Here is a 27243-nt window from a genome sequence, read left to right as displayed (position 1 = left end):
TCATGCCACCACTTCTGATGATGTCAGCAGACAGCTTGTTTTTCTGAGGCAAACAGCATGCAGATCTACAGCTTCAGGCTTGAATACAGTAAGACTTTGCTATATTTATGGAGGCATGAGGGGCTAGATGGTGGTTTTAACACTACAGGGTCAGGAATACATGTTTGTGTTCCTGACCCTATAGTGATCATTTAAGCAATGTCTCTCTGCTTATATTCAACAGTCTACACTGTAGAGAAAATCAAAGCAACATTCCTTGGGGATCTTGCAAGGGAAAAGCTGTTGCCTCTCGTGGATGGTCACTGCAATTGCTAGAGCCTATAAAGTTCAGGGTGTTCCTGTACGCATCCGTGCTCCACTAGGTCCATCTTTACCTCATGAGCTGCAAAGGCTGGCATTGGAGCGATTGTTCCCCTTGTTCGTGGGAACCAAACTACCGAACGGCGCTCTCCTGGCTGTTCGGCAACAAAAGGAAGCAGGCATTCATAGGTTTTCAGCGGTGTTCGGGAAGTCGAGTGTCTGATTTTAGTTTCAGATACTCGACGCCCAAGTCCCACTGCCTCCTTTTGTGAAAACAAGAGAGAGCGCTCACTTGACGGTTCCCTTTGAAGTTAATGAGCCAGGGGGGAGGTCGGTGTTCGGTAGTTTAAACTACCGAACCAATAAAACTCAGGATAAACAAAAGACATAAGAAAATCCCGAAATCAAGTTATTTTCTTTACAGGCTTTTCAGTTTTGAATTATTGTGCTTCTTGCATGTAATAAAGTTTTTTTTTTTTTCCTTTGGCATGTACTTTCACTCCCTTTATTTATTTACTGCTTGGGTAAACACCAGTTAAATGTTTCCATGATTAGCCGGGAATAAGGAAAATGTATCCATTCTTACCATAATTTTATTTTCCTGGCAGCCTTTGGGTACCCCTCTTTTTTGTTCATCTTGTTATCTGACTGTGGAACAGGGGCTACTAGGGATCCTATTATACCAAACATGTATCCCTTACTCTGCAGTGTTAAAACCACCATCTGCGCCACCCCCCACCCATCCCCCCAAATATAGTAAAATCTTACTTGTATTCCAATCTGCTGCTGTTGACTCTGCCCCTGGTCTGCCTGCTTGGCTGACATCATCAGAAGTGCTGAACAAAAGTAAGTTACAATGCTTTCCAATAGGATTGGCTGAGACTGTCAAGAAGGCAGATCAGGGTGTCAGAGCCAGCACAAGCCAAACACAGCCCTGGCCAATCCACATCTCCTCATAGAGATGAATTAAATCAATCCAGCTCTATGAGGAAAGTTCAGTGTCTCCATACACAGGGTGGAGACACTGAATGGCAGTGCTGCACACTCAGCAGCACTGCCCCAGGAAGCACATCTAGCAGCCATCTGAGGAGTGGCCAGTGAAGGTCAGGCCAGGCATAGGCAACCTTGGGCACTCCAGATGTTTTGGACTACACCTCCCATGATGCTTTGCCAGCATTACGGGTATAAGAGCATTGTGGGGGATGTAGTCCACAGTGACGAAAGTTGCCTACTCCTGCCCTAGGCTGTAATGTAAACAATGTATTTTCTCTGAAAAGACAGTGTTTACTGCAAAAAGCTAACGATTCTACTCACCAGAACAAATTCAATAAGCTGTAGTTGTTCTGGTGCTATCATTTGTGATACTTTTTTTTATCATGTAAGGGTGCTAACAGATCATTGTTAAATAAGACACCAATTTAAACACTTTGTTAATAAAGTTTCTTGCATTCGCAAACACACACTGAAGGTTACGCTCAATCTCATGTAAAACACACACACACAGTGTTATTTACTAATGTGATAATTAACGGTGAATTTAAAAATAAATTTCATATTTAAGGCCAGAGTAGCTGAGTGCAAAGCATAACAGACTTAAAGAATGTTTCCAGTTTGGCTATTTTTACCTTAAATTTGAAAGTTACTATTAATTCCCCTTGAATTCTCACCTAAGTGCATAACCTACACAGACAGTCACCTTCATACATGCTCATCCCGATCCATTGAAATGTACAATTAATCACACACCCCTTTAAGTCCCGACTGTGTTAGCTGCGACTTCTTTCTCCTTGTGGCCATAATAACATAGCCTTTTTTTTGCTGCACTAGTGTTTTCATGTAGGTAGATGTTGTAAGCAGTTCCTGCCCCTTTAAGGCCCTGAGTGCATATCAGCACCTTCCCTTTAGCAGGCTTTGTGTATTGTATTAAGCCAGCTGGGACAGCCAATCTCTGGAAGAAACCTTACAGGGCAGCTTTTGAATTCCCCTTTAAGTCATAAGCTTATCAAAATCTATTTTAAATGGATACTCCATTGTTCAAATACAAAATAAATACAAATCATGGTTTAGTAGATATACCCCAAGTGAAAGCATACATGCTTTTAATTATTTATTTTTTCCTTGGGGGTATAATTAAAGCTTGCAAAACCTGCAATTCTCTTGTCTGCAGCCTTTTCAAGCCCTCCCCTACAAACCCCGCCCAGACTTTCTGTGGCTGTCCAATCACAGACTTCCCAATGCAGCTCAATGAGAAATTTAAGCAAGGCAGGGGCTCTGGGCAATTTTTGCCTCTTGAGTTTATCTCCACCGAGCTAACCAAACCAGGAAGCAACGGAACAGATGCCTGCTTGAAAGCCAAGGGGTATTACCAGGAAAGAAAGTGTCAGTTTCTATTGAAATCTGTACTTTTTGCAAAATGAAAACAAAAAAAATAAAAAAGGACAGACTCTTCACACAAAGCTTTTCAGCAAGCTAAAATGGGTTTGGGGTCTGGAGTGTTCCTTTAATCTAATATTGCAATTTATTTGTTCTCTGTATTAACATCTAAAATAACGTGTTTTTTATTTTCTTTTTTCTTCTCATTTCCTCATTTGACTTGGAATTTTTGTAAACCGATTTGATCTGGTTTCTTTGTATTACTAGCCTGCACCAAACCAAGCTCATATAAACCTGGCCCTTCAGTTATTAATAGGGACAAACGTAGGGGGGCAGGGTGGGGGGAATCACGAAGAAAAAAATGGGATGCAAATTCTGGTTAGTAAATATATATTTATAGACGTGTATATATAAAAAAAAAATTACTTTAAAATAGACTTTTCTGGAAAACGAAAGGAAACAAACAAACAAAAAAAAATCAAACATTTACACATTTCATTGGGGGTGGTAAAGTCATAAAATACATAGTCATTTTAACTGGGGAACAAGACACTATACAAAAATACAAGCAAGGTAGCAACAGCTGTAATTCAACTTTAGTTCTGTATGTGTTTATACCTATACGGTCAGCAGAACCCTCCATAGAGGGGGGGGGAGAAAAGCATCTTTAACCGAGCAGACCTTGCTCGTTGTTTCGTAACTCAGCAGCAGTGAATGGGTTAAACGTAAATTCGTAAGAGTGCCGTAGTGATAATCATAGCGCTTTAATCGGAGAAGTATTTTTCCGTTTGGGTGCAAATTTAAAAACTGAAATTGGTAAAGGGAACCTAGTTTAGACTCTAGCTGTATATATATATATATATAAACACAAGTCTCTCTCCTGGAAGCAAGCTGTGTGCCTCATGTGAAGACTCCCTGGTATGCTTCATAAAAATGCTCTTTAAAAAAAGTCAATCAGTGTCTGATCTAGGGTTAATGGAATTGTGCAGTCCTGTGTTCTACAAGTAAGGATTCCTCAGTCCAACATGGCATCCAGCTGCTCTGCAAGGTCATCAAACATTGTGCTGATATCATCTAGGATATTCTTGGTCAAGGGCACCGACTCGCTGCCAATAGAAACAAACAATTTTCAACATTTGCTCATTTGGTTCATATTGCAAAACTCGGTACAGAAGCTGCATGTTGACACTTGGCATTCCAGCACACAATCTATTATCTCGTCCAATGTTCGCCATTGTACCGTCATGACTACAGAACCCACCCAATGCAAACATGCACATTTTTTGCTATTACCACCCTTTTATCTCTTACCTGGTATTTTCTTTTCTAGACCCTCGTGCCTCCTCAGACTGCTGTGTTATAGTTTGTGTAGTTACGCCATTCCATTTTACACTGTGAGACCCAGAATCGTTCCCCCATATTATTGAATCAGCAGGAGGTGGTGGACCAGTTGCTCCCCATAAAGGTTTCTGTAAAACTAGCTGGGGTCCAGAAATCACTAAATGAGACTGAGAAACCAAAGGCCCTAAATAAAAGGGAAGAAAAAAGGATGATTTATTTTATATAAACAAACATACACATTATATATCTTTTTATAATTCAAATTACCGTATATACTCGAGCATAAGCCGACCCGAATATAAGCCGAGGCCCCTAATTTTATCCCAAAAAACTGGGAAAACTTATTGACTCGAGTATAAGACTAGGGTGGGAAATGCAGCAGCTACTGGTAAATTTCTAAATAAAATTAGATCCTAAAAAAATATATTAATTGAATATTTATTTACAGTGTGTGTATAATGAATGCAGTGTGTGCGTGTGTGTATGAGTGCAGTGTGTGTGTGCATGAATGCAGTGTGTGTGTGTATGAATGCAGTGTGTGAATGCAGTGTGTGCAGGGCCGGTGCAAGGATATTTGCCGCCGTAGGCAAAACATTTTTTGCCGCCCCCTCCCCCCCCATATGTCCTGACTTCCCCTCCTCCTCCCTCAGTGGTCCTTACCTCCCCACCCCCGTGTTCCTTCACCCCTCCCCTAGTGGTCCTTACCCTCCCCTCCCCTAGTGGTCCTTACTTCCCCCTCCCCTCCCCTAGTGGTCCTTATCCCCCCCCTCCCTCCCATAGTGGTCCTTATCCCCCCCCTCCCTCCCATAGTGGTCCTTATCCCCCCCCTCCCTCCCATAGTGGTCCTTATCCCCCCCCTCCCTCCCATAGTGGTCCTTATCCCCCCCCTCCCTCCCATAGTGGTCCTTATCCCCCCCCCTCCCTCCCATAGTGGTCCTTATCCCCCCCCCTCCCTCCCATAGTGGTCCTTATCCCCCCCTCCCTCCCATAGTGGTCCTTATCCCCCCCTCCCTCCCATAGTGGTCCTTATCCCCCCCTCCCTCCCATAGTGGTCCTTATCCCCCCCCCCTCCCTCCCATAGTGGTCCTTATCCCCCCCTCCCTCCCATAGTGGTCCTTAACCCACCCCCACCCTCCCATAGTGGTCCTTATATCCCCCCCCTCCCATAGTGGTCCTTATACCCCCCCCCTCCCATTATGGTCCTTATACCCCCCCCCCCCCTCCCATTATGGTCCTTATACCCCCCCCCCTCCCATTATGGTCCTTATACCCCTTTTTTTTTATTACTATTTTTTTTATTATTATTTATTTCTTATTTTATTTATATTTTTTTTTTTTCGTCCCCCCTCCCTGCTTGATACATGGCAGGGAGGGGGGCTCTCCTTCCCTGGTGGTCCAGTGGCAGTTCAGTGGGGGGGAGAGGGGTGCTGGCAGAGCTGTAACTTACCTGTTCTGCAGCTCCTGTCAGCTCTCTCCTCCTCTGCGCCGTCCGTTCTGCTCTTCTGTCAGCTCACATTGTAAGTCTCGCGAGAGCCGCGGCTCTCGCGAGACTTACACTGGGAGCTGACCGAGGTGCTGACCGGACGGCGCAGAGGAGGAGAGAGCTGACAGGAGCTGCAGGAGAGGTAAGTTACAGCTCTGCCAGCCCCCCTCTCCCCCCAGTCTGTATTATGGCAATGTAAATTGCCATAATACAGACTCTGACTCGAGTATAAGCCGAGTTGGGGTTTTTCAGCCCAAAAAATGGGCTGAAAAACTCGGCTTATACTCGAGTATATACGGTAGGTGTCCAAGCTAGACAAAAAATGAGATATGCCAGGTGCTTTTTGGGACACATTTAAAGTTTGGGTTAGATTTGCAGATTCACGTGGATAGAATTTCTTACGATCTAAGCTTTCCTTGAGGTCTCTTTCAAATATCTACATCTCCAAAAGTTAGAAATGAAATAATGCAAGATTTCATACCATACACAGTTACATACGCACTAATCACGTCGGGACACTGAAAAATGAAGTAACAGAATGGTCCTTTGACTTTGTTCTGCCATTTGTTGGCTGAAAGCAAATGACAAAACGAGGGTCTACTGCATTGTACGTTATTTTTGCTTCCAGCAAAAGCATAGCAGAAGAAAGTATTCTCCGCATTCTATTACTTCAACAGGCGAAATTTATAGGGGTTCCCAACAGGGAACAGGAAGCATTTGTTTGACTCCTAGGTTTACAGAGGAGGAGACCCAGCCTCTCAAATCTTTGGTACAGAAACCAGTAGGACCTGTGAATAGTGCTTGATATGCTCTGCCTTTCCAGTTATTTAAGAAGTCTACCTCGTTATCATATCACATTTTTCATTTGCAAGTTGTACCTGTGCTTCCAGTGTTTCTGTCTAGAAACGTCACTTGATCTCCTCCCCTCTCCAAGCTCAAAAGGCTCCTTTCTATATCACCAATTTTTGTCACTACGGTTTCGTGTGCGGACGGTCCTTTGGCCAGGACAGTTGATGTTGCCCAGTGCGTCATTGGGAAGTCCTGCATTCCTTCCTGCGGAACTGCAGTCTCTTTTTCTTTTGCCTTTGGCCTCCGTTTTACTGTGTCTGATTCTGTAAGATTGAAATCAGGTTCAATAGTATTCTTGGGTCCAGAAATTTCTTGGGGTGGCTTAGTCTCTAGGTTTGGCTTGGAACCAATCTGTGGCAGTGCCTTTGGTTCTGTAACAGGTTGAACACCAGTATTTGCTGGTTGCTCTTTTCGGGTCAATGGGCTGACTTCAGGTTCAATTGCTGGTCCCGTTTCCAAAATTCCACCTTGTTCAGGCTTAGCTCCTGGTGGTTTGGGTCTCTGTTTGATAGTTAGATTGCCTTCTTCTGCAAAAGGGATGCTCTCACTGGAGCTGTGCTGAGAAGAAATTGGTTCATCTTTCCGCTCTTCCTCCTGTTCCCTTCTCACAGTTTGTGGTACAGTCAGTCTTCCTCCAAGTCCTGCTGCAGACTCACTTACTGTCCGCCTGCGAACCCCAGAGCCCTCCCTGTTTTCTATGTGGGGTACCCCACTAGGCCTAAATTCTGATGCTACCCCTAGTTCTTCCAACCTTGCCGCAATGCTTTTAACTGAACATTGTCCCTCAGAGGGTGATGTGTCCACACTAGACATGGAGCTAAGTCTTTTAGGCGGTGGTGGAGGAGGTCCCTTTTTTCGTGCCCGCACAGCAAATGACTGGCTTCTTTGGACCTTCTTCTCTAACTGTCCATTGGTCAAAGAAGAACGTCCAGGACGCTTGGTTAGTGTGGCATAGGAACCAAGTGTCCCAGTTCCTGATTTAGCTCCTCTCTCCTCCTCCTCTTCTGGTTCACCATCTGATAGCGCATACCTGCACACACTAAGTGAACGTTTTTTCAAAGAGGGTTTTGGAGGTGGTACAGGTGGATCTGCCCTAATTTGACAACCATTTGGAACACGTTGCATTGATTGGGTTTGTTCTGTCCCTTCAGGAAGGTTCCTCTCTGGAAGGCTCAAATTTAGTCCCTGAGGCTTAAGGGCCAATGGTGGGCGGGAAGTGGCAGAGTCCTGTGAGTTGCCAGAGCCTTGGGAACGAGAACTAATACTCTCTTGGCTGAAAGAGCGTCTTCCTGCACAGAACGTTTCACCCCCTCGTGTGAGCGCACTCTGTAGTTCCTTGCTCATCTCTAATCCCTGAAAGGTCCTCAGTTTGGGGGTGACTGGTGGTTCTCCATTTTCTGTAGAATCCATAACAGTAACTGTGTCTTGGGAAGCATGTATTCTGCGTCTTAGGGTACCCCCCACAGGGTGCCCCCTCTGCAGGTCTAACAGACGCTTCACACCAAGCAACAACTTCTTCTGGTGACCTACGGAAAGTAACAAAGGTTTAAACAAACACACACACACTTAAAAAAAACACATTCTCCATGTGCACATTAAGATATTAATGCCAGAACCACGATTATTAAACTTAAAGGGACACTATAGTCACCAAGACCACTTCAGCTCAATGAAATGATCTGGGTGCCCGTCCCTCAGGTTTTAACCCTTCACATGTAAACATAGCAGTTTTAGAGAAACTTCCTGACAGCCGCTAGAGGCGCTTCTGCGACGCTGGATGCAAAATTCGCATCCAGTGTGCAGAACGTCCATAGGAAAGCATTGAGAAATGCTTTCCTATAGACAGTTTAAATGCGCATTCCGCTCCACACGGGAGCGGACGTCGGCGAGGGAGCTCGGCGCTGGTTAAAGTTAAGCTTCTGAAGGGGTTTTAACCCCTTCAGCCCAGCGGGAGGAGGACCCTGAGGGTGAGGGTCCCCCAAGCATTATGTAGTGTCAGGAAAACAGGTTTGTTTTCCTGAAACTATAGTGATCCTTTAATAAAGCTCTGGAACACCAACAAATTAAACGCTTATACATTATTAAACGCTTACAACGCTTATATTATTAAATAATATTTATTTAATTATTATTGGAGGGATGGATTATTGTACTTTGTAGGTAACTGCTGTTATTTTCGGGAATGCCACTATAATTCCACACACAGTTAATGAATTACTAGACTCCTCCTAGTCATAATGAGAGGTTTTATTTATTTATTTATATATATATACTTTGCACATTATCAATAATTGGATTACTACACATTCAGCTGCCACATGATTAGATCATGGAAGAAGCAAATGCGATCTTCGGAAAAGCTCCTTAATCTATAAATTTACTGGCAATTTCTGTGACACAATATATAGATAAAATGTACTCCTACCGGAAAGTCATCCGTAGATTTTCATAACTTTTCTATACTAAGCCAGCCTAGTGTATACAGATTTATGCTACTCCTGTGTAAATATTGGGGAATGGAGGGGGTTATGCTCTCCTAAAAATGAGACTCCATCTGACCTCTTTCTGAAGGAAAAAGTGACCTACTATCCCTTCTGTCACTACTTACCAAGCCGGTGGATCCCAATTTCCTGTAACCCCTCCCACGTCAGCTCAGTAACAGTGCTCAGAGATTCATATCCGTTCTCGGACAGCTGTTTGTGATACTCAGGTAGCCCCAGCAAAGATAACCACTCCCAGATGTCCACCTGTATGTGAGAGTGAAGAGAATATATGGGAAGTTAACAAACAAAGTGCTATTGACTAAAATGTGAATTGTCTGTAATTGTAATTTCAAATTTAAGGTCAAGATAGATGAATTCGAAAAATTCAAAAGTCAAGTTACGATGTTTCCAGTTTTGGCCTACAATTGGAAATTCCCAGCAATGCACACTATTGAATAACCCTGACAATTGACTAAGGGCTAGTTACATGTGGTAATATGACCAGCTCAGTAGACCATTAATGATGGAATGACCGCCCTTGGAGATGTTGACCTATGTTGGGGACAGTTTATTTTAGAAAGGTGAAAACTGGCTACTGTTGCATTGATACACATCATGTTGTTATGGATTCAGACATGTTAAGGGTCTAGATGTATTGGATGAGGCCCATCACCAATATTCTCAATAAGTTCATGAACAGAACACTTACCGGAGTATGCAGGGGTAGGCCATCTTCCACACACAACTTGCTGATCTCTGTTGAGATCTTCTTGCGATGTCCAGGCTTTGTCACTCCGATTGCCGTTAAGTCCTGAAGGAGGACAGGAGAATGTGGCATTTACTCCAGTGTGAGGGTACAGAGTTAATATTTGTTATGCATAGTGATGGCCTCACCTCTGGGGTCATACGACTGATTGTTGGAAGGTCATAGCCAGCAGACAGAAAGTTTGCCACGTACATTTCCAACTGGAAGCCACGAAGCCAGCAAAAAATGAGTTCTGCATCCTGCTGGACAGGGGGAAAACAGTCAGGTATAGTGGATAGATTTAATTCAAAACAGTGAAGTAAATCATAGATTGAGGTTTATTAAAGGTTACTGTAGCAGTCACGGAGTTTTAGTAATACAATTAGGACTAGATTCTATTTTTGCAGATAGTGATGTTAACCAATCAACGATACCAGCAAAGAATAATACATTTTGGAAGGAGATTTATTTCTGTTTATCTCAGTTTTATAAATGTTTATCACATTTCTGTCCCTCTGGCACACGTAATAAGCATAATACCGAATCCAAAAAAATATCTATATAAAGCGGTTGCAACCAATCCTTCAATTAAGATCAATACTTTTTAAGTTAACCCCTTAAGGACACATGACATGTGTGACATGTCATGATTCCCTTTTATTCCAGAAGTTTGGTCCTTAAGGGGTTAAAGGAGAAATGTCTCCACAACACGATCTTTTAATATATTGACCCTTTCATCAAGTTTTGCAAGGAGGTATATGCTTTGTTAAATGATGTATATGTGAAAAAATTAGAAAAAAAAACTCATCACTACCTTTAGTATATGGCAGAATCCTACGGTCATATACACACACACCCCTTTGGTCAGACAGAGTTTGAACTTGGCATTTAATCATTCTGATCAGGTCACTGCGCTGTACAGGGAATGAAGCTGGGAGGATCATAGGGACTATATACACATTTGCAAGAAAAAGTATGCGAACCCTTTGGAATGATATGGATTTCTGCACAAATTGGTCATAAAATGTGATCTGATCATCATCCAAGTCACAACAATAGACAATCACAGTCTGCTTAAACTAATAACACTCAAAGAATGAAATGTTGCCATGTTTTTATTGAACACACCATGTAAACATTCACACTGCAGGTGGGAAAAGTATGTGAACCCTTGGATTTAATAACTGGTTGAACCAGCCATAACTTCAACCAAACGTTTCCTGTAGTTGCAGATCAGATGTGCACAACGGTCAGGAGTAATTCTTGACCATTCCTCTTTACAGAACTGTTTCAGTTCAGCAATATTCTTGGGATGTCTGGTGTGAATCGATTTCTTGAGGTCATGCCACAGCATCTCAATCGGGTTGAGGTCAGGACTCTGACTGGGCTACTTCAGAAGGCGTATTTTCTTCTGTTTAAGCCATTCTGTTGTTGATTTACTTCTATGCTTTGGGTCATTGTCCTTTTGCAACACCCATCTTCTGTTGAGCTTCAGCTGGTAGACAGATGACCTTAAGTTCTCCTGTAAAATGTCTTGATAAACTTGGGAATTCATTTTTCCTTCGATGATAGCAATCCGTCCAGGCCCTGACGCAGCAAAGCAGCCCCAAACCATGATGCCCCCACCACCCTACTTCACAGTTGGGATGAGGTTTGATGTTGGTGTGCTGTGCCTCTTTTTCGCCACACATAGTGTTGTGTGTTTCTTCCAAACAACTCAACTTTGGTTTCATCTGTCCACAGAATATTTTGCCAGTACTGCTGTGGAACATCCAGGTGCCTGATGAACAGCAAGGCTTTTGGAGATACTTTTATAACTCTTTCCAGCTTTATGATAGTCAACAATTCTTAATCGTAGGTCTTCAGAGAGCTCTTTTGTGCGAGGTATCATTCACATCAGGCAATGCTTCTTCTGAAAAGCAAACCCAGAACTGGTGTGTGTTTTTTATAGGGCAGGGCAGCTGTAACCAACACCTCCGAACTCATCTCATTGATTGGACTCCAGTTGGCTGACATCTCACTCCAATTAGCTCTTGGAGAGGTCATTAGTCTAGGGGTTCACATACTTTTTCCACCTGCACTGTGAATGTTTACATGGTGTGTTCAATGAAAACATGGCAACATTTCATTCTTTGTGTGTTATTAGTTAAAGCAGACTGTGATTGTCTATTGTTGTGACTTAGAAGATGATCAGATCACATTTTATGACCAATTTGTGCAGAAATCCATATCATTCCAAAGGGTTCACATACTTTTTCTTGCAACTGTAGATCTTTTTAAACACGGTCTGACCCAAGGTGTATGTGTATGGCTGAAGGATCATGTCATATACTAAAGGTAGGGATGACTTTTACAATTATTTTTTTTACATATAGTTAATTTAACACAGAATCTACTCTGAACAAAATTATAACGCAACACTTTCGAGGGATGCTCTGGATTGTCGTACATGACAGCGTGTTCCAGGTCCTGCCAATATCCAGCAGCTTCGCAAAGCCATTGAAGAGGAGTGGACCAATATTCCAGAGGCCACAATCAACTGATCAAACAACCTGATCAACTCTATGCGAAGGAGATGTGTTGCACTGCGTGAGGCAAATGGTGGTCACACCAGATACTGACTGGTTTTCGGACCCCCCCAATAAAGGAAAACTAAGGCTAAGGCACACCTGTGCAATAATCATGCTGTGCTGTCTAATCAGCATCTTAATATGTTACACCTGTGGATTATCTCGGCAAAGGAGAAGTGCTCACTAACACAGATTTAGACAGATTTGTGAACAATATTTGAGAGAAATAGGCCTTTTGTGTACATAGAAAAAGTCTCAGATCTTTGAGTTCAGCTCATGAAAAATGGGGGCAAATACAAAAAAGTGTTGCGTTATAATTTTGTTCAGTGTATTTTCTTTCAAAACTTAATGAAAGGTTTAATGTAATATATATATATATATATCCTAAATTTAAAAGCCAAGCGGGGTGTTTAGAGAAATCCACTGCACATAAACCATGGGAAGCAGTACCTTTCCCTGTAGATAGATCTCTGGATCCCTTTCCCCCCCAGAAACGGTGTGCAGAAAGTTACCAGGAGCAGAACCTGGGAAAAATAAAAGTTATAACATCAAGGCAAGGCACACAATTTTATACAACCCAAATAATCACAAACACAGAATGAGGTTAAATTCATCTGCAGAGGATTCCTCACCTGTGAATATCCTTGAGCCCTGCACATCACTGAAGCCAAGATGTTGGGTCTGCAGAAAAAAAAAGGTGTTTTTAAAAAAATGCACAAATTATTGCTAAATTCACTCGTAAATTATATAACTATTAACCTTTGTATATTGCATGTCCCCCAGAGACATGAAAATGCAATGTCATATCTTCAGATGAAGCTACCTGAGAGTTTTCGATGATGGCAGTGCCGTGACCATTGCCCTCGCAACTTTGTCCACTTCCCGCACTGCGCACACTGCCCTCGCTGCCAACGCTGTGACGGTCGCCGGCTGAATTGAATAGAAAGTTACATTCAGTGATGACTGTTCTCATCTGCGTCTGTTACTTATGTAAACATATTTACCGACATGGCACAGCTCAATAATGAAACCCTGTCTATGTAAGTCTCACCTCCTACGTTCTCAAGGTTATTGCCGACTTGTGTCCCAGTTACAGGAATGTGCTGGTTGGTCAGAGGAAGAGACGTCTTTGCGAGACGCTGATGAGAAGGCACAATGACATTACGGGAGAGTGTAGAGCCTGCAGAAAAGACATTTCAACAGAAAGGATGTTAGTGATCTCTTTCCAGGAAAGGCACAATATGAGTCATCCAACACAACCCTTTCCAAGAAAAGGCACAAGAGTATAGTCAATCAACACACTATCTTCCTAGTAAAAGGACAGGTCCGCTCACCTAAAATGACCCCTTCCCACTAGAGGCACAAGAGTTCACTCACCTAACACAACCACTTCCTAGTACTCACACTCACCTAACACAACCACTTCCTAGTACTCACACTCACCTAACACAACCACTTCCTGGTATTCACACTCACCTAACACAACCACTTCCTGGTATTCACACTCACCTAACACAAATACCACTCTCTGAACTAGCATAAGTCCACTCACCGAGCAGTAGCCGTTTTCCGAACATGCACATGAGCACTCACTGCTCACAACCCCTTTCCTTGAACAAGCAAATATACCCACTCAGCCAACACAACCTCTAAAGAACTCACTCACCCAGTCTCTTGCTGATGACCTCCACAATGGATGGGGAGAAAAATCCTACTCTGTCTGTACCCCTCTGAGCATCATGAATGTGTCCCTTCCACCGGCCATCCGGATGCTGCTCCAACACCTATGGTCAAGGTAGACATATCAAAAAAAATGCGTAAAAATCAAAGTATACACATACAAGGAAAGCAAGTTAACAGTAATAGCACAACTTAAAATGAAGAATTACAAAATCCCCAATCACCGTAATCAGATCTCCAGCTCGGATATTTAGAGCAGTGGGATCGTGGGAATTCCAGGAATCTTTCAAAGCACGAACTTTAAGGATTCCAGAGGCTTCTGCGAGGATAGAAAAATATTTTAGTTCTCTTGCCTTCAGTGCAGATTCCCCCCTCCCCCCCGTTAGTAGGTAATGGTTACCTCTAAGCAGCTGCTTGATGTCAGTGCTAGCATGGGTGGTGGTGAATTGGTTGACGATATCGAGTGCCGTTTGGTTGTACGTGTTCCGAATATTCACGTCTATCCCATTCTGTAAAGTTAAGGTCAGAAGAAAAAAGTTAAACCTTTATCGAAGGAGACTCCCGTTCTACTTGCAGCTGGTACGAACATGAAATTACACCAAAATCTCATTGCCACCGGGAAAACATGATAAATAGCACTCCTACTATGGCGCTGTTCTTAACCTCACCTCTATTAGCAGCTTAACCACCTCGGTCTTTCCACACAGGGATGCTTCGTGAAGAGCAGTGCCCATCTTAGTCACCTGGTTAATTTCAATGCCAGATTTCAGGAGCAACCTGCGTTAAATAAAATACAATAAATAAATAAATAAATAAATAAATAGACATTAAGGGCGAGATTTACAAAGGTAAATGCAGATGCTAAATAAAAAACAAACAATCAGCATAGAAACAAGGGGTCTCATCATTTAGCAATACGCATCCACAAAAGCAAAAAGGACCTGTTTTACCTTGATAACGTTCCTCTTTGTATTTCTGCAAGCCTTTTTACCCTGATCATGATTAAATACAGTGCAACTTCAAAGAAACTCACCTGATGACCTCTCTGTGCCCATTTTTTGCTGCCAAATGCAGAGGTGTCGTGAAATTAGGGTCTGTAGGATCCTTTGAAATTCCTTCCAAGAGGGAGACACACAGGTGACTGTTCAACAACAATTGTACTACCTGTCGAAAGATATTGATAAAAATGAAGAAAATGAAATTGGTAGGGGAACGACGAGGAGGACAAAAACCGAAGATGAGCTAGAAACACAGTACACAGTGAGAGGAAGTAGGATATATTACATAGACAGTAGAGTCAAACTAGAGTGCCAGAGAATGTGCAGAAGAGGCAAGATCATTGAACAAGAAAAGGTCGGAAAGAAAGATAATTCCCGATCCCATCCGTACCTTCACTCTACCAAATTCACAGGCCAGGTCCAATGGGGTTTTCCTGGCTTTGCTGACGTGACAGGGATTTGCTTGGTGCTGGAGTAGAGTTTCAGACTTGAAGGAGAATAAGAATTGGTTAGATATACACGGAGTAAAAACCAGAAACCTCTATACATGATAACGTGCAGTGATAAAAAGCCAGCCATGTGGGCACGAAGGGATTAAAAAAATATTTCGAATGAAATCGTGAAATCAAACAACTCAAATAGTTCTTACCGCTTGCATACAAGATTATGCCTACAAGATTTCAAACACTTACCACCTCGTAGTGGCCAAACTGAGCGGCCAGATGTAAGGGAGTCTGTCCATCTTGAGATGCAGCATTGACACTTGCCGAAGCACGAAGCAGAAGGCGCACGGGCTCCGGACGTCCCTGCCATGCAGCATAATGTAAGGGGCGCATTCCTGTGTCATAAACGAATAAGGCTGTAATCGGAACTCTGTGGTCGTCCATCAACCGCAAAAATTAAAAATGATGCACTTGTATGGGCTAAACAGCAGTTAGCAGCTTCTAACTGGCAAATACTGTCAATCACAAACCACACTCTGTTATAAAAATAGTGCAACTTTATTTTTACATGACAAATTTTCCTCACACCGATGTTACAATGGCACAGAGCAAGAAAACTTACATAGAAGACCTCGACGTGTTTCATGCCCTAAGTAGTCACTTCTTTAACAGTCAGCGAAATGTGTCCAGCTCCACTTTAACAATATTTAGGCGTCCCCTCTTCATGCCATGGTTATTATCAAGATAAGAAGATTTGTGATGTGAAAATAAAGTTCCAATATTTTAATAATAGATGCTCGCTTGCTTGCTTAAGTGGGCTTTGTGATCAACAGTATTAGCCAATTAGAACCAATTCACATTGGATCCTAGCAAGGTGAAATGTGGAACATAACTACTTAACAACTTTCAAAGTAATCTTCCGAATATGTTTCCATATATTATGAAGGTGATACAACATACAACATATCATTGCTTTAAGTTGAGATAAAAATTCTTTAAATTGTGGGGAAGGTGCTGATAGCATTTGGTGTATATAAAACAGCAGTTAGTACAGATATACACGCGTACAGGTCCTTGAAGGGTGGTAGAGGGAATTACCAAGTCAAAAGGAAAATACTATAAAGTAAATGTACGAAACATAAACTTGACTTTAAACTTTCACTGCTGTTTTTTCTCAACACAGAGGAATTCTCACCGTTGCCATCTTTGACGTCTACAGCTGGCTGGGTTTCCAGGAGAAGGTGGAGAAGTTCCGAGTTCCCACTAAGAGCAGCATGGTGTAGTGCCGAAAACCTTTTGGAAGGACACATATAGTCAGTCAGTCACCATGTGAAGGATAGCAGGGTCATCTGTAAAGTTTGTACCATAGCAGAGGACTTGTGCTGACTAATATGCAGGCGAGCAACGCCTCTTCAGGACAATGGGACATACATATTTCCTTACCAGTTTTATTTTGAGATTCACCCATATATACCTTATCTGAACCGATGTAATATGTCCATCATACGAGATTTAGAACAAACTGCATATAATACAATAATGCAAGTGCTACAAGTATTAACAATTTGTACTAAAAAGATAAACTAAGCACCAAAACAACTTCAGCTTAATGAAGCAGTTTTGGTGTATAGATCACACTCCTGCAAGTCTGACTGCTCAATTCTCTGCCATTTAGGTGTTAAATCACTTTGTCTTTGCAGCCATAGCTATTGAGGCATCTATCCATTTGTAAGTCGAATGGGTTTATATATTTTTTTTTTTAAACTTGAAAAAAACACTACGAAGGAATACTAATGTTACAAATAAAAATGTAGTTTTATCCTTAGAGTGTTCCTATAAGTCTTATTACACAGCGTGATATGGGTGTCACGTAATATGTGTTCTGTATGGTTTACTCTTGCCATGTGATGTGCGGCTATGTCCGCGCATATACACTATACAATGTCTGTGTTATGGGAAGGAGACCCACACCATATTTGAATGTTTGATTTATGTTAGATGCCGGTTTAAAGTAGTTTAAACTAAACGTCTTTATGGCTTTGGGTAGCATCACACCTTTTTTGGTATCCTTAAAATAAAAATAAATACTTTTTTTTTTTTGTGCATTTTCATAATTGGTTCTTCCAGTTCGTTAATTGCTGACCAACCTCAATTAACAAGAGTGTACTTCATTCCGAAATACGTTAGATAGAGAGTGGCTCCTATCCGCAATATGGTGGTGGTTAGTTTCACTTTCCATTCAGACAGGGAAGGAGCCCCCTAACTGGTGATGCCAGTCTGCTCTCCCACCTGATCTCTGCGTTCAGGTCCTGCAAGGGAAGTGGGAGTATGGCAAACACAGCATTCCATCTGGAATGTTAGGGCAAAGGCTATCACGGCAACACTCCAGCTGCTTTGCATTCATTACATTAAACATTTGAAAATCTATTTTCCTAAATATTACTAAACAGAAAATATAGTTCTGGCTACATCCACCCAGACACCATCGGTCTCTTGGTTTATTCGTGTGGCCAGGTCCCTGTGATCCTATTTTACCATAATTTACAACAATGTGAACACACTTACCCATCAGCATCCTGGTGATTTACATTTAGCCTCTTCGTAGATCCCAGCAGCTCTGTAGATAGAAGAAACGGGTTATATTCCCAGTAGGAAACTCCCCCCCCCCCCTTTTTATTTTATTATTTAAACGCTGTATATACGAAAGCCTGCATAAAAACTGCCCTGTTATAGCATGATATAATATGAAACTAGACGCTGTGAATCTTCCATGTAAAATGTCTGCACGGCATTTGGCATATAAACTTGCACGTACAAAAAAAAAAAAAAATGTTAAAAAATAAACAAAAACAACTCACTGTACCCATTTGATGCACAGGACAAAACCTGCCCCATTTGACACGATGCGTGTGATCACTCAGAGAACTTTCTTCCTTCAATAAACCTCTAACTCCAGCTATTCTCAAGTTTTACTCTTTACACAAACTGATCTTTTATGTCTGTCTTTGTCTTTTGGGAAACTGTAAGAGATTTGTGTGGCCCTTTTGTTCTTTCACTTCCCACAGACATTGCTGACATTTTACACGCACGCACAAATTATAGATGAAATCTGTGCACAAAGTAGCCCCATCGCTAGGGAAGCGAGTTACTCTACAGCATTCTACGGGGATTTAGCGCCGAAGAATAGGGTCACGTTTCCATACTCTGCAAAATATTAACTGACGTTTGTCATTAAACCTTTTCCCTCCTTACAACACGTATTCACAAGCTTACTTTTATTTCGTATTGCTTCAATAAAGCCACACATTAATTCCAATCTAATGCTGGCTTTCAACCTGCACTAAATGTCTCTTCTATCCCTCTGCCATATGCAGAGAGACTGTAAACAGCAATCACCTTCCTCTAACCATGTGCAGAAACCTTTGTGAGTAGAACTTCATGGTTCCTTTCTGCAGTCACGGAGGAAGATGTCCGAGCACGATGGATATACTACAAGGATTCCATTCAATCCCATCTGCCCCCCATCCTTCTTAACAAAGAGCTTCAGCATTATCTCATTAATTTTGCATTGCAGAGTAATTGTTCTACCTTTCAGATGCTTCCTATCAGTATTCCAAAGATATTTGTCACCCAACCGAGGGCAATGGTCGTGGTCGCAGCTTACATGAAGAAGCCTCCACGCATTTGCTATTCGGAATCTATTACCAGGAAACTCTTATCGCATACATTGTTTTCTAGATTCTTCAGAATGAGATTAAGCAGTGGCGGAGCTAGTTAATGCCTATCTACTAAGGCTGTCCTGTAGGTGGACCTTGTGATGGGGAAGATGCTTGGTGGAGATCACCCTCCTGGGTTAGATGGCCAAGTGCACCGATTTCTCTGTGATAATCCATGGAAGCAAACTAACTCAGACATGCTCTTACAACAGACAAGAAATAGTTTAAACGGTAAAAGTGAAGACAGGCAGTCCCAACTGGTCCCTTACTGCAAATATTTTTAAAGGATGGCCGTTGACTCACTATGTATCTCATAAATTGTTAATGTTTGTGTATATTTGGTAAGCCCGCTATAATGGCCGTTTTGAAGATTTATCTCAGTTACGCAGTCTTACAACCTTACATATCTACAAGGGAGGATCAGTGAGCTCACTCCCTCGCTCAAGAGAAATACTTGGCATTTTTTGAGATTACAGATATATGTGTTCTTAATACATGAATAAAAAAGGATTCCTTTAAATTGCAGTCCAGCTGGTATAGGACTCTCTCCAACCTCGATACCATTGTGCTTTCAGACTGACTATTCCTGTTGATGTTTTGATACTGATGGGATCTTAAAAAAACAACAACAACAAAAACAACTCCAAGCACCATAACTGCAAAAGCATGTTGTAGTCGTTATGGAGTCCAGGAGTGCCATGGGGGCCTTTCACGTTAAAAAGTCACAACGTATGCAAACAACTTAACTGGGGAACGCAAGACACTGATCACAGCGTCCAGTAGAGCCAGAAGCACAAGCTAGGAGCTTCTGTTAGCTTCCCTGAGCAAAGGCCAGCAGTTCAGGGTTGAACTCACAGCCACGTAGCTATGCCCTGCACTGTTGGGCTAGCTCAGAGCCAGCTTTCTTGGAAGAGGTGATCGGCAGAGGGCTTATCCCAGGTAAGTTATCAAATGGTTGGTGAAAACGGTTTCACTACTTATCCTGAGTGAAAGCCAGGGAACTCCTGCCACCATAACCCATTACATACCATCACACTGGTAGAGTATTTACTCATTAGCATCAAAAACACCGGTTCTGGAGTTTTGGTGCACACCCTATCCTCCCTTCCTTAGTGTGTTAAGTCTACAAGAGTCTACAACCTACTGACTTGTCTTTTTGTTACTATATATACAATATTAGTTAATATTTTTATTTTAATCCCCCTCCAATACTCCAAATTATTTTTAAATTTTTATTTGCCGTGACGACATTCATATAGTTGTGTTGTTACTTTTCTCTTCTCTCTTTGTCTTTAAATTTTGTATGTACATTATCTGGGTTGTAACACTCTTTAGTTTTGGTATAAAAAAAAAAAATAGATTCTCTTGAAATTAAGATTTTATATTAGATTCTGTAATGTAAAAATATACTCAACTCAAACTCCCGCTCTCCTACAATATGAAGAAACCTTTGTAGATCAAACTTAATTGTTGCATTTTAGAAGACTACCAGGCATCTAGAATCTGGTAGAGATGTCAAAGCACATTTCTTTGTTAACGGCAATAGTCGTCTACAATACTTGGTAACACTGTATTCACTCTATATATGCCTTATGTCACACACAGACATTTTAGATTCTGGTGGCATTTTTGGGAATATGCATTCCCGGGGGGAAAAAAAGCCACAAACTTCTAACATATAGCCAAACAGGATAGCTAACCATTTTAATTTATCCAACTTTGTTGCACATTCTGTATGTGTCCCGAATGGCATTTTTTTTTCTACGCCAATATTTTTGACCCCTTTTGAAATACAGCAAGAGACCCTTTATTTTGGGCAGTGTGATACAATGTTAAAAATATGAAGCGGCATGTGACCGCAGTATTACATGGACTGCACATCCACAAAAAGCCACATACTGAAACTTATTATTTTATTTTGTATTTCCTCAGTTCTTGTGCTGTGTTTGATTTGTCATGTTGCCCAAACCTCGGACCATGTATTGAGCTCTAAAACATTTCTGTATGAACGTTCCCTTCTCTGCTTTGTTTTGAGACTAGTTTACTGTAGATGAATAGAAAGCAGAGTATGATCTGTGACAAAGGACGTGCTATTAAAAAATGTTCTTTCCCTAAAACGCAATGTTCATTTGTCTGTGCCAATAAAAAAAATTGATTATTGCACACAGATCCGTCTAATCCTGTCAATGGGGGCTATTAAGCTAAATTGTGAACAATTCTCCATGCGCAAGTGGCACCACAAATGGCAGACACAGGATTCAGCCAGCTATAGGCCTCGTCTGTGGAAAAAAAGGCTGCATCTGTTGAAGCACAGTAGGCCCATATTGCACTCACTGTGTGTAAAAGGGGGCGAGGATGGCTTAAACCTAAAAATAAACAACTTGTGGTTGTCTGCTACCGCACACAGCAATAAGTGACTGTTAATGACCCGACCAGTCCGAATAATTGATATTATTCCATGATAAAATGGAAAATTAATCCGTGACTAAAAGCCGGGAGTAAAATTTCAAGTCCTATGCGTCTAGCCAGGCCTTAAAGGGACACTCCACTGCCCAAATAAAAATGTATTATTATTATTTTTATTTTTTTAAACGGTTTAGTAGATATAACCCAATTGAACACGTGCATGCATTTAATTATGTATTTTTTTTATTGGAGTTATATATAAAAAAACATCTTGCAAAACCTGTAGCTCTCTTGTCTGCTGCCTTTGCAAGCTCTCCCCTTCTAATCCCGCCCAGACTTCCCGTGGCTGTCCAATCACAGACTTCCCGTGGCTGTCCAATCACAGACTTCCCATTGCAGCTCAATGAGAAGTCTTTGTAAATCAGGTGCTCTGGGCAATTGCTGCCTCTTGAGGTCAGCTGCATTGAGCTTGCGAAACCAGGAAGTAACATTACCTGTTGTGTACTTGAAAGTCAAGGGGGTGTAACCAGATTAATTTATTAAAAAAAAAGTGTGAATTTCTATTGAAATCTGCACTTTTTTCAAAATGAAAAAACCAGGACCCACTCTTCACAGATAAAGCTTTTCAGCAAGCTAAAGTTGCTTAGGGGTCTGGAGTGACCCTTTAAAACTTACGCACCACTGCAAGCTTGGAGGGTCAATGGCACACTCACCAGAGGTGATATTCTATGTGCCAGGGATTTTCACTCGCCATTGACTAGTGGAGGCTGGAAATTGAGAGACTTGTCTAAAAGTATCCAGAATTAGTGGAATTTATTTTCTATATGGGAGAAAGAGGTAAAAAAAAACTAAAACAAACAACGCCAACCAAAAGCTGTGAGATCAAAACCTACAAAAGATATTATCTGCGTGTAAACTGTAAGCGCTGTCTTCATTTATCATGGGAAGACGTTCAATACGAAAATAAACATTCAAATCTACATTCTCCAGACCTACAGATTATTGCAATAGAGATTTGCAGTTATATGGGATGAAGTTATTTGCAGAGTGCAATTTATAAATTAAGACAGCATATACATGTAGGGAGGGAGGATGGAATAAAAATGAGAGAGAGAGAGAGAGAGAGTTAAAGAAAAGGACACCGCTCAAAAAAAAGAAAAAAGAAAAAAAAAAGTCCTTTGGCTCCTTATAAATTCTCCAAGCATTTCTCAATCCTTCAGTTAAACGCAATGTTTGGATGAATGTAGCACCAGTGTGTTTGGCTAGAGGAGGAGAATGTAGAATCAGTTGTATTTTGTGTGCAAGTTCTGTTCAGACACGCAGCCACTCTCCAAAACCAGTTTTCGCAACATTCCTCTGCGTGCAAAGATCTGCAACATCCACGGGACCAGGACAGCCTCACGCTTTATTTAACAGTAAACGTAGAAACCCTTAAGGCAAATCAATTTGAAGCACTTCTGGTAAAGAGATTTCTACCAAGATTTAAATTACAGCATTCCCCTGGCCTGGGGTATGGCAAGCGTTACCCCATTTAATCTGCAATGCTCTGGACAGATTAGGGTTACAGAGCATAGGATGTGTATATAGTATAAATTGCCAACGAGATTCTACCAGGGACTGCGGTTGCAAACGTCGCCAAGTAAGCAAGGTTATACCCAACCGAATGTCCAGAGAATTTTGTATGCACGCAGAGGGTTCTGTGACCTAGCTTCCTTGCATACTAATGTGTGACTTTGAAATCCGCCCCGGCAGACGTCTCAGGCCAATGTAGAACACGCATAAATTTAAGGTCTCTGTAGGGGTAACCTTCTAAACCCCCATCATTAAGCATAACTATGCCGTATGACGTGTTCGCACAACCAGTAGCTAAATAAAATTAAATTCAGCTGTGCTTTATTTATATAAAAGTGAAAAAAAAAAAATCTCATTGCACTGCATTTAAAACCTTAACTTATATTTTACAGATGTCTGTCCAGAAACAGGCAGCGCATATTGTGCCAAAAATCGATTAACCCCCACAGAGCTGCATGCGTAAATACCATAAAAAGGTGTTACAAAATGTTTCTAAACTATTCAGCGGTTGCCTTCTTCACAGCTCTTGCTTTAATAAATACGCCCAGTTTAATGAATGAGTTATGTCGAATACAATTGTCACTACACAGAGTAAGAAATTAAATGTGCTAGTGTCACGTGTAAACACGAAATTGCTCGTGTCCTCAGCAGTACAAATCAATCTGGGAAACGGTCACTATTGCATACCTCCCAACATTTTAAATGGGAAAACAGCGACACTTTCATTTCAGGTTTTTGACTGTGGTTGTGACAAGGGACAGGGCTGCACCTAAGAAATTTTAGGTGATTTACTAATAACATTTTGTCCAACTAAAATGTTGTTTTAGAACAGGAACAATGTTTCCTATTTACACGGACTGATTTCTAAACACATTTATTTGTAGCTTAAAGGGACATTACTGAGAGTATTACTGCTGTGGAGTTCTGATATACACTCAAACAATAAGGAGTTAGAAAAGAGGATCATTAGGCCAGATGGATTTGGGCTCAAAATAGGGACTGTCCAACCTAAAACAGGGACACTTGGGAGGTATGCTATTGAATAAAACATTGGAAATCACCTAAAACGTGTGTTATTCTTGTTTTCATGAGATGATCTGCTTTATTTTAAATTTATATTAAAGATTTAGCAAATTACATCATAATCCAGTTCAAACCAGGGCACGCAATGCAAATGAAGAGGAGAAATAAAAAAAGCCCTTGGCATATGTCAGTATTCATGAACACAGCCTGTATCCCTCTATTACCAACATGGTCTAAGGCAGACTTCCTCATCTCCAGATGTCGCTGAACTACAACTCCCATGATTCTCAGCCTATCTATTTCATTCATAGAATCATGGGAGTTGTAGTTCAGCAACATCTGGAGGGCCGGAGTTTGGGAAAGCCTGGTCCTAAGGGCAGATAAGCAGAACTTCTGAAAGATGGCCACCGCCGTAAAGCAATGGAAAACCAGGATACACACTGAAAAGAGGCATTAAAGGGAAACTATAGGTACCCAGACCACTTTATCTCATTGTAGTGCCCCTGTCTGTTAAACATTGCAGTTGCTGAGATTGCAGGGTTCATGCCACCACTTCTGGGTCCCTAATGGAGTTTTACTCCGTTAATTGACGGACGTCCTCGTGCTCGGCTTTCTTTTATCTTTCCCGTAGGAAAGCATTGATTCAATAATGTCCTATGGGAAAGCCTAAACTAGCGTGCTATACTCGACCAGCTTGCACATTAGGTCCCACCAGCGACATGACGTCACAGGAGGAGAAGACCTAACCAAAGCCGAATGAGCCTCGGCACTGGAAATAGGCAAGATAAAAATGTTTTTTTTTTTAATCCCTTCGTCCAACTGTAGTTGTGGTGGATGTAGAAAACTGGTTTGTAGTCCTAACGCTATAGTGTTCCTTTATAGAAGAACTGTACTTTCCTTAATTTTAGCATAACATAACAGCTAACTCAAGATTAGCTATTGGTTTTGCCATTTTTTTTCCAATTCTTTGGGGTTTTTTTGGTTGTTTTTTTATTTTATTTATTTTTTATTTACATGTTGTTCCAGGGAAGTGACAGTTCCACCTTAATTTAAGTGTGTGATATAAAATGCGTATTTATAAGGAGGCTGTAGTACAGGTGATGGCAGATTTCCTTTATCATATAAATAAAAATCTGGTTATGTTTAGCAAGCATACTTCTATGGATAATACATGCACATTAAAAGGAACACTCCAACCACCATAACCATTACAGAATGCTGGTGCCACAAGTGTTTGTGCACCCCACGCCATTGTAAGTAGTTATACTATTTTACAACAGTTTGACTTTTTTTCTGGGGTCAGCTGCACTCACCGACTCTACTACTACCCCAAGGAGAGCTGAAAGCTCCTGAGTAGAAGCTTTGGAGCTTCTGTTAGCTCTCCTGAGCTAAGACCTGCAGTACGGCGCTAGCTCATTGGCTAAGCATCTGCTGATCATTTTCAGCCAATGAGCTAAGCTCTGCATTGCTAGGCTTCCGACTCTTCCGGGAGAAACTGAAGGCATGCAGCTCTTTGTCAGAAGTAGTGTAGGCAGGGAGCAGCACTGGTCGATACCCGGGTGAGAAGTAAAACTGTTCTAAAACGGTTTGATTACTTACAGTAGGGACGCACCAGGGCATTCCTGGCACCATAACCACTACAGCCAAGAGTGTTCCTTTAACAATCTATGTTAAATTAAACATTATGCAAATTAAACTTTTTTTTTTTTGAGTCGACACTGAGTGCGGCATGGCGATATACAGCGGCTCACGCAGGGGCCGATTACCAGTAAGTTTTGCTTGGCATACAACAATTGAGAGGTGTTTTTTCGAGTTATATAACATTGGTATTGAATTAAACATTTTTAAAAAGCATTCGTTTGGCCTGCCCTCTAACACAAACATGTGCTTCCTCTTGGCCAACTCATACCACATACAAAGAAAAAACGCGCCACTTGTCAACAACGCCACAGAGCCAAACCAAAGGACATTCCAATCCAGCGACCAAAGGGGATCTGTCAATTCTCTAGAATTTAGACAATTGAGTAAGACACTGAAAATCTATATGTGTTAAAGGACATCTCCAAACACCATAAGCACTACAGCAAACTGTAGTGGTTATGGTGCCACGACAGGGATCAACAGACAAACTGGTTTTGCAGCCAAACACACTTTGTTCCGTGGATAGCATGAAACTTGAATGTAGCAATAGGGATGTTGACAGAAGTCACCACGTGCAGCTCATAAACGTGTAAAGCGACTCCATACTTGTACAATAATTATGTTATCCCATAAACCTCTTCTGGGCTGGGTTTATAGAATATGCTCCACTGAACAAAACAGGAAAGCCACGGCTAGCAAAACAGGAAAGCCACGGCTGGGTAGAACCTACAGCAGCTACAAATACTGGGGATTTGCAGCAAAAGCAGGAACTTCAAATCATTTATAAAGACACACGCAAACATATATAGAAATATAAACACACATACACCTATACATCACTATATATGACAGACAGAAACATAAATAATAGCTTACTACGATAAATAATATATTGTTTCTATGAATTATTTAGAAATGGAGTTGGATCCAGTCTGTAATCTTCCGTAAATACATCCCAGTCACTGACAGGGCTATTCAATAAAGTGAGAATTGTCAGAAATGTAAAGTGAATTTATGGATTATTTACTAAACTGGGAACTCAAATTGAATTTCAAATTTCAGATAAAAGTACCTGAAATTGACTTGAGTATTAACATTATAAAATTGTACAGACCTAATCCTTGCCATGTTTGAAATTGTAAGAGGATATTACGCCTGTGACTGTCGTTGTGGCAACATGGGCTTGTTTGTTATAACTTGCACGTCAAAAATAAAGAATAAAAAAAAAATAAAAATAAGTACCTGAAATTGAAGCATTCTCCAATTCAGCTATGCTTTCAGTTCACGCTCTTTGGCCTTAAATTTGAAATTCACTTTGAATTCTCACTTTACATGATTATTTACTAGACAATTCAAGATGAATTTCAAATTTAAAGGAACACCCTCCTGTGGCATTCAAAGTGATAAAAAAAAAGTTTAAACACTTATTTGATTCCAGCGGCACAGGCTCCGTCTTCGCCTCCTCCAACGTCATCGCGAGGAGGAACCTAATGCACAATGCTTTCAGCTGCAGGGTTAAGGGGATAGGGGCACTGCACTCAGACTACTTCAATGAGATGAAGTGGTCTGGGTGCCTATATAGTGTCCCTTTAAGGCCAGAGTACCCAAACCGAAAGCATA

General features: G+C 41.4%; 1 protein-coding gene across 2 annotated transcripts in view; it reads right to left on the bottom strand.

Annotated features, from left to right (window-relative positions):
* Window positions 1–3129: 3129 nt before the first annotated feature.
* CASKIN2 (CASK interacting protein 2) overlaps window positions 3130–27243 on the bottom strand; it is a 29463-nt gene continuing 5349 nt past the window's right edge. Inside the window, exons 2-20 of one of the 2 annotated variants that reach the window (XM_063459144.1) lie at window positions 17831–17882; window positions 16461–16558; window positions 15515–15660; window positions 15214–15309; window positions 14858–14988; window positions 14493–14601; window positions 14225–14333; window positions 14049–14143; window positions 13811–13928; window positions 13196–13324; window positions 12968–13074; window positions 12777–12825; window positions 12595–12668; window positions 9724–9837; window positions 9539–9640; window positions 8955–9093; window positions 6376–7872; window positions 3985–4198; window positions 3130–3779 (exon numbers count right to left, since the gene is read on the bottom strand). In XM_063459144.1, coding sequence (XP_063315214.1) covers window positions 3689–3779; window positions 3985–4198; window positions 6376–7872; window positions 8955–9093; window positions 9539–9640; window positions 9724–9837; window positions 12595–12668; window positions 12777–12825; window positions 12968–13074; window positions 13196–13324; window positions 13811–13928; window positions 14049–14143; window positions 14225–14333; window positions 14493–14601; window positions 14858–14988; window positions 15214–15309; window positions 15515–15660; window positions 16461–16558; window positions 17831–17882 — 3470 coding nt within the window. In that variant the 3' untranslated portion in view covers window positions 3130–3688. The remainder of the gene's footprint in view (window positions 3780–3984; window positions 4199–6375; window positions 7873–8954; window positions 9094–9538; window positions 9641–9723; window positions 9838–12594; window positions 12669–12776; window positions 12826–12967; window positions 13075–13195; window positions 13325–13810; window positions 13929–14048; window positions 14144–14224; window positions 14334–14492; window positions 14602–14857; window positions 14989–15213; window positions 15310–15514; window positions 15661–16460; window positions 16559–17830; window positions 17883–27243) is intronic. The other variant, XM_063459145.1, reaches the window with a different exon arrangement.

The sequence above is a fragment of the Pelobates fuscus genome, chromosome 6 (genome assembly GCF_036172605.1).
Source record: "Pelobates fuscus isolate aPelFus1 chromosome 6, aPelFus1.pri, whole genome shotgun sequence".
NCBI classification, from domain to species: Eukaryota; Metazoa; Chordata; class Amphibia; order Anura; family Pelobatidae; genus Pelobates; species Pelobates fuscus.
The sequence above is the reverse complement of the archived record's forward strand: the minus strand, read 5'-3'. Positions and strand labels throughout refer to the sequence as shown.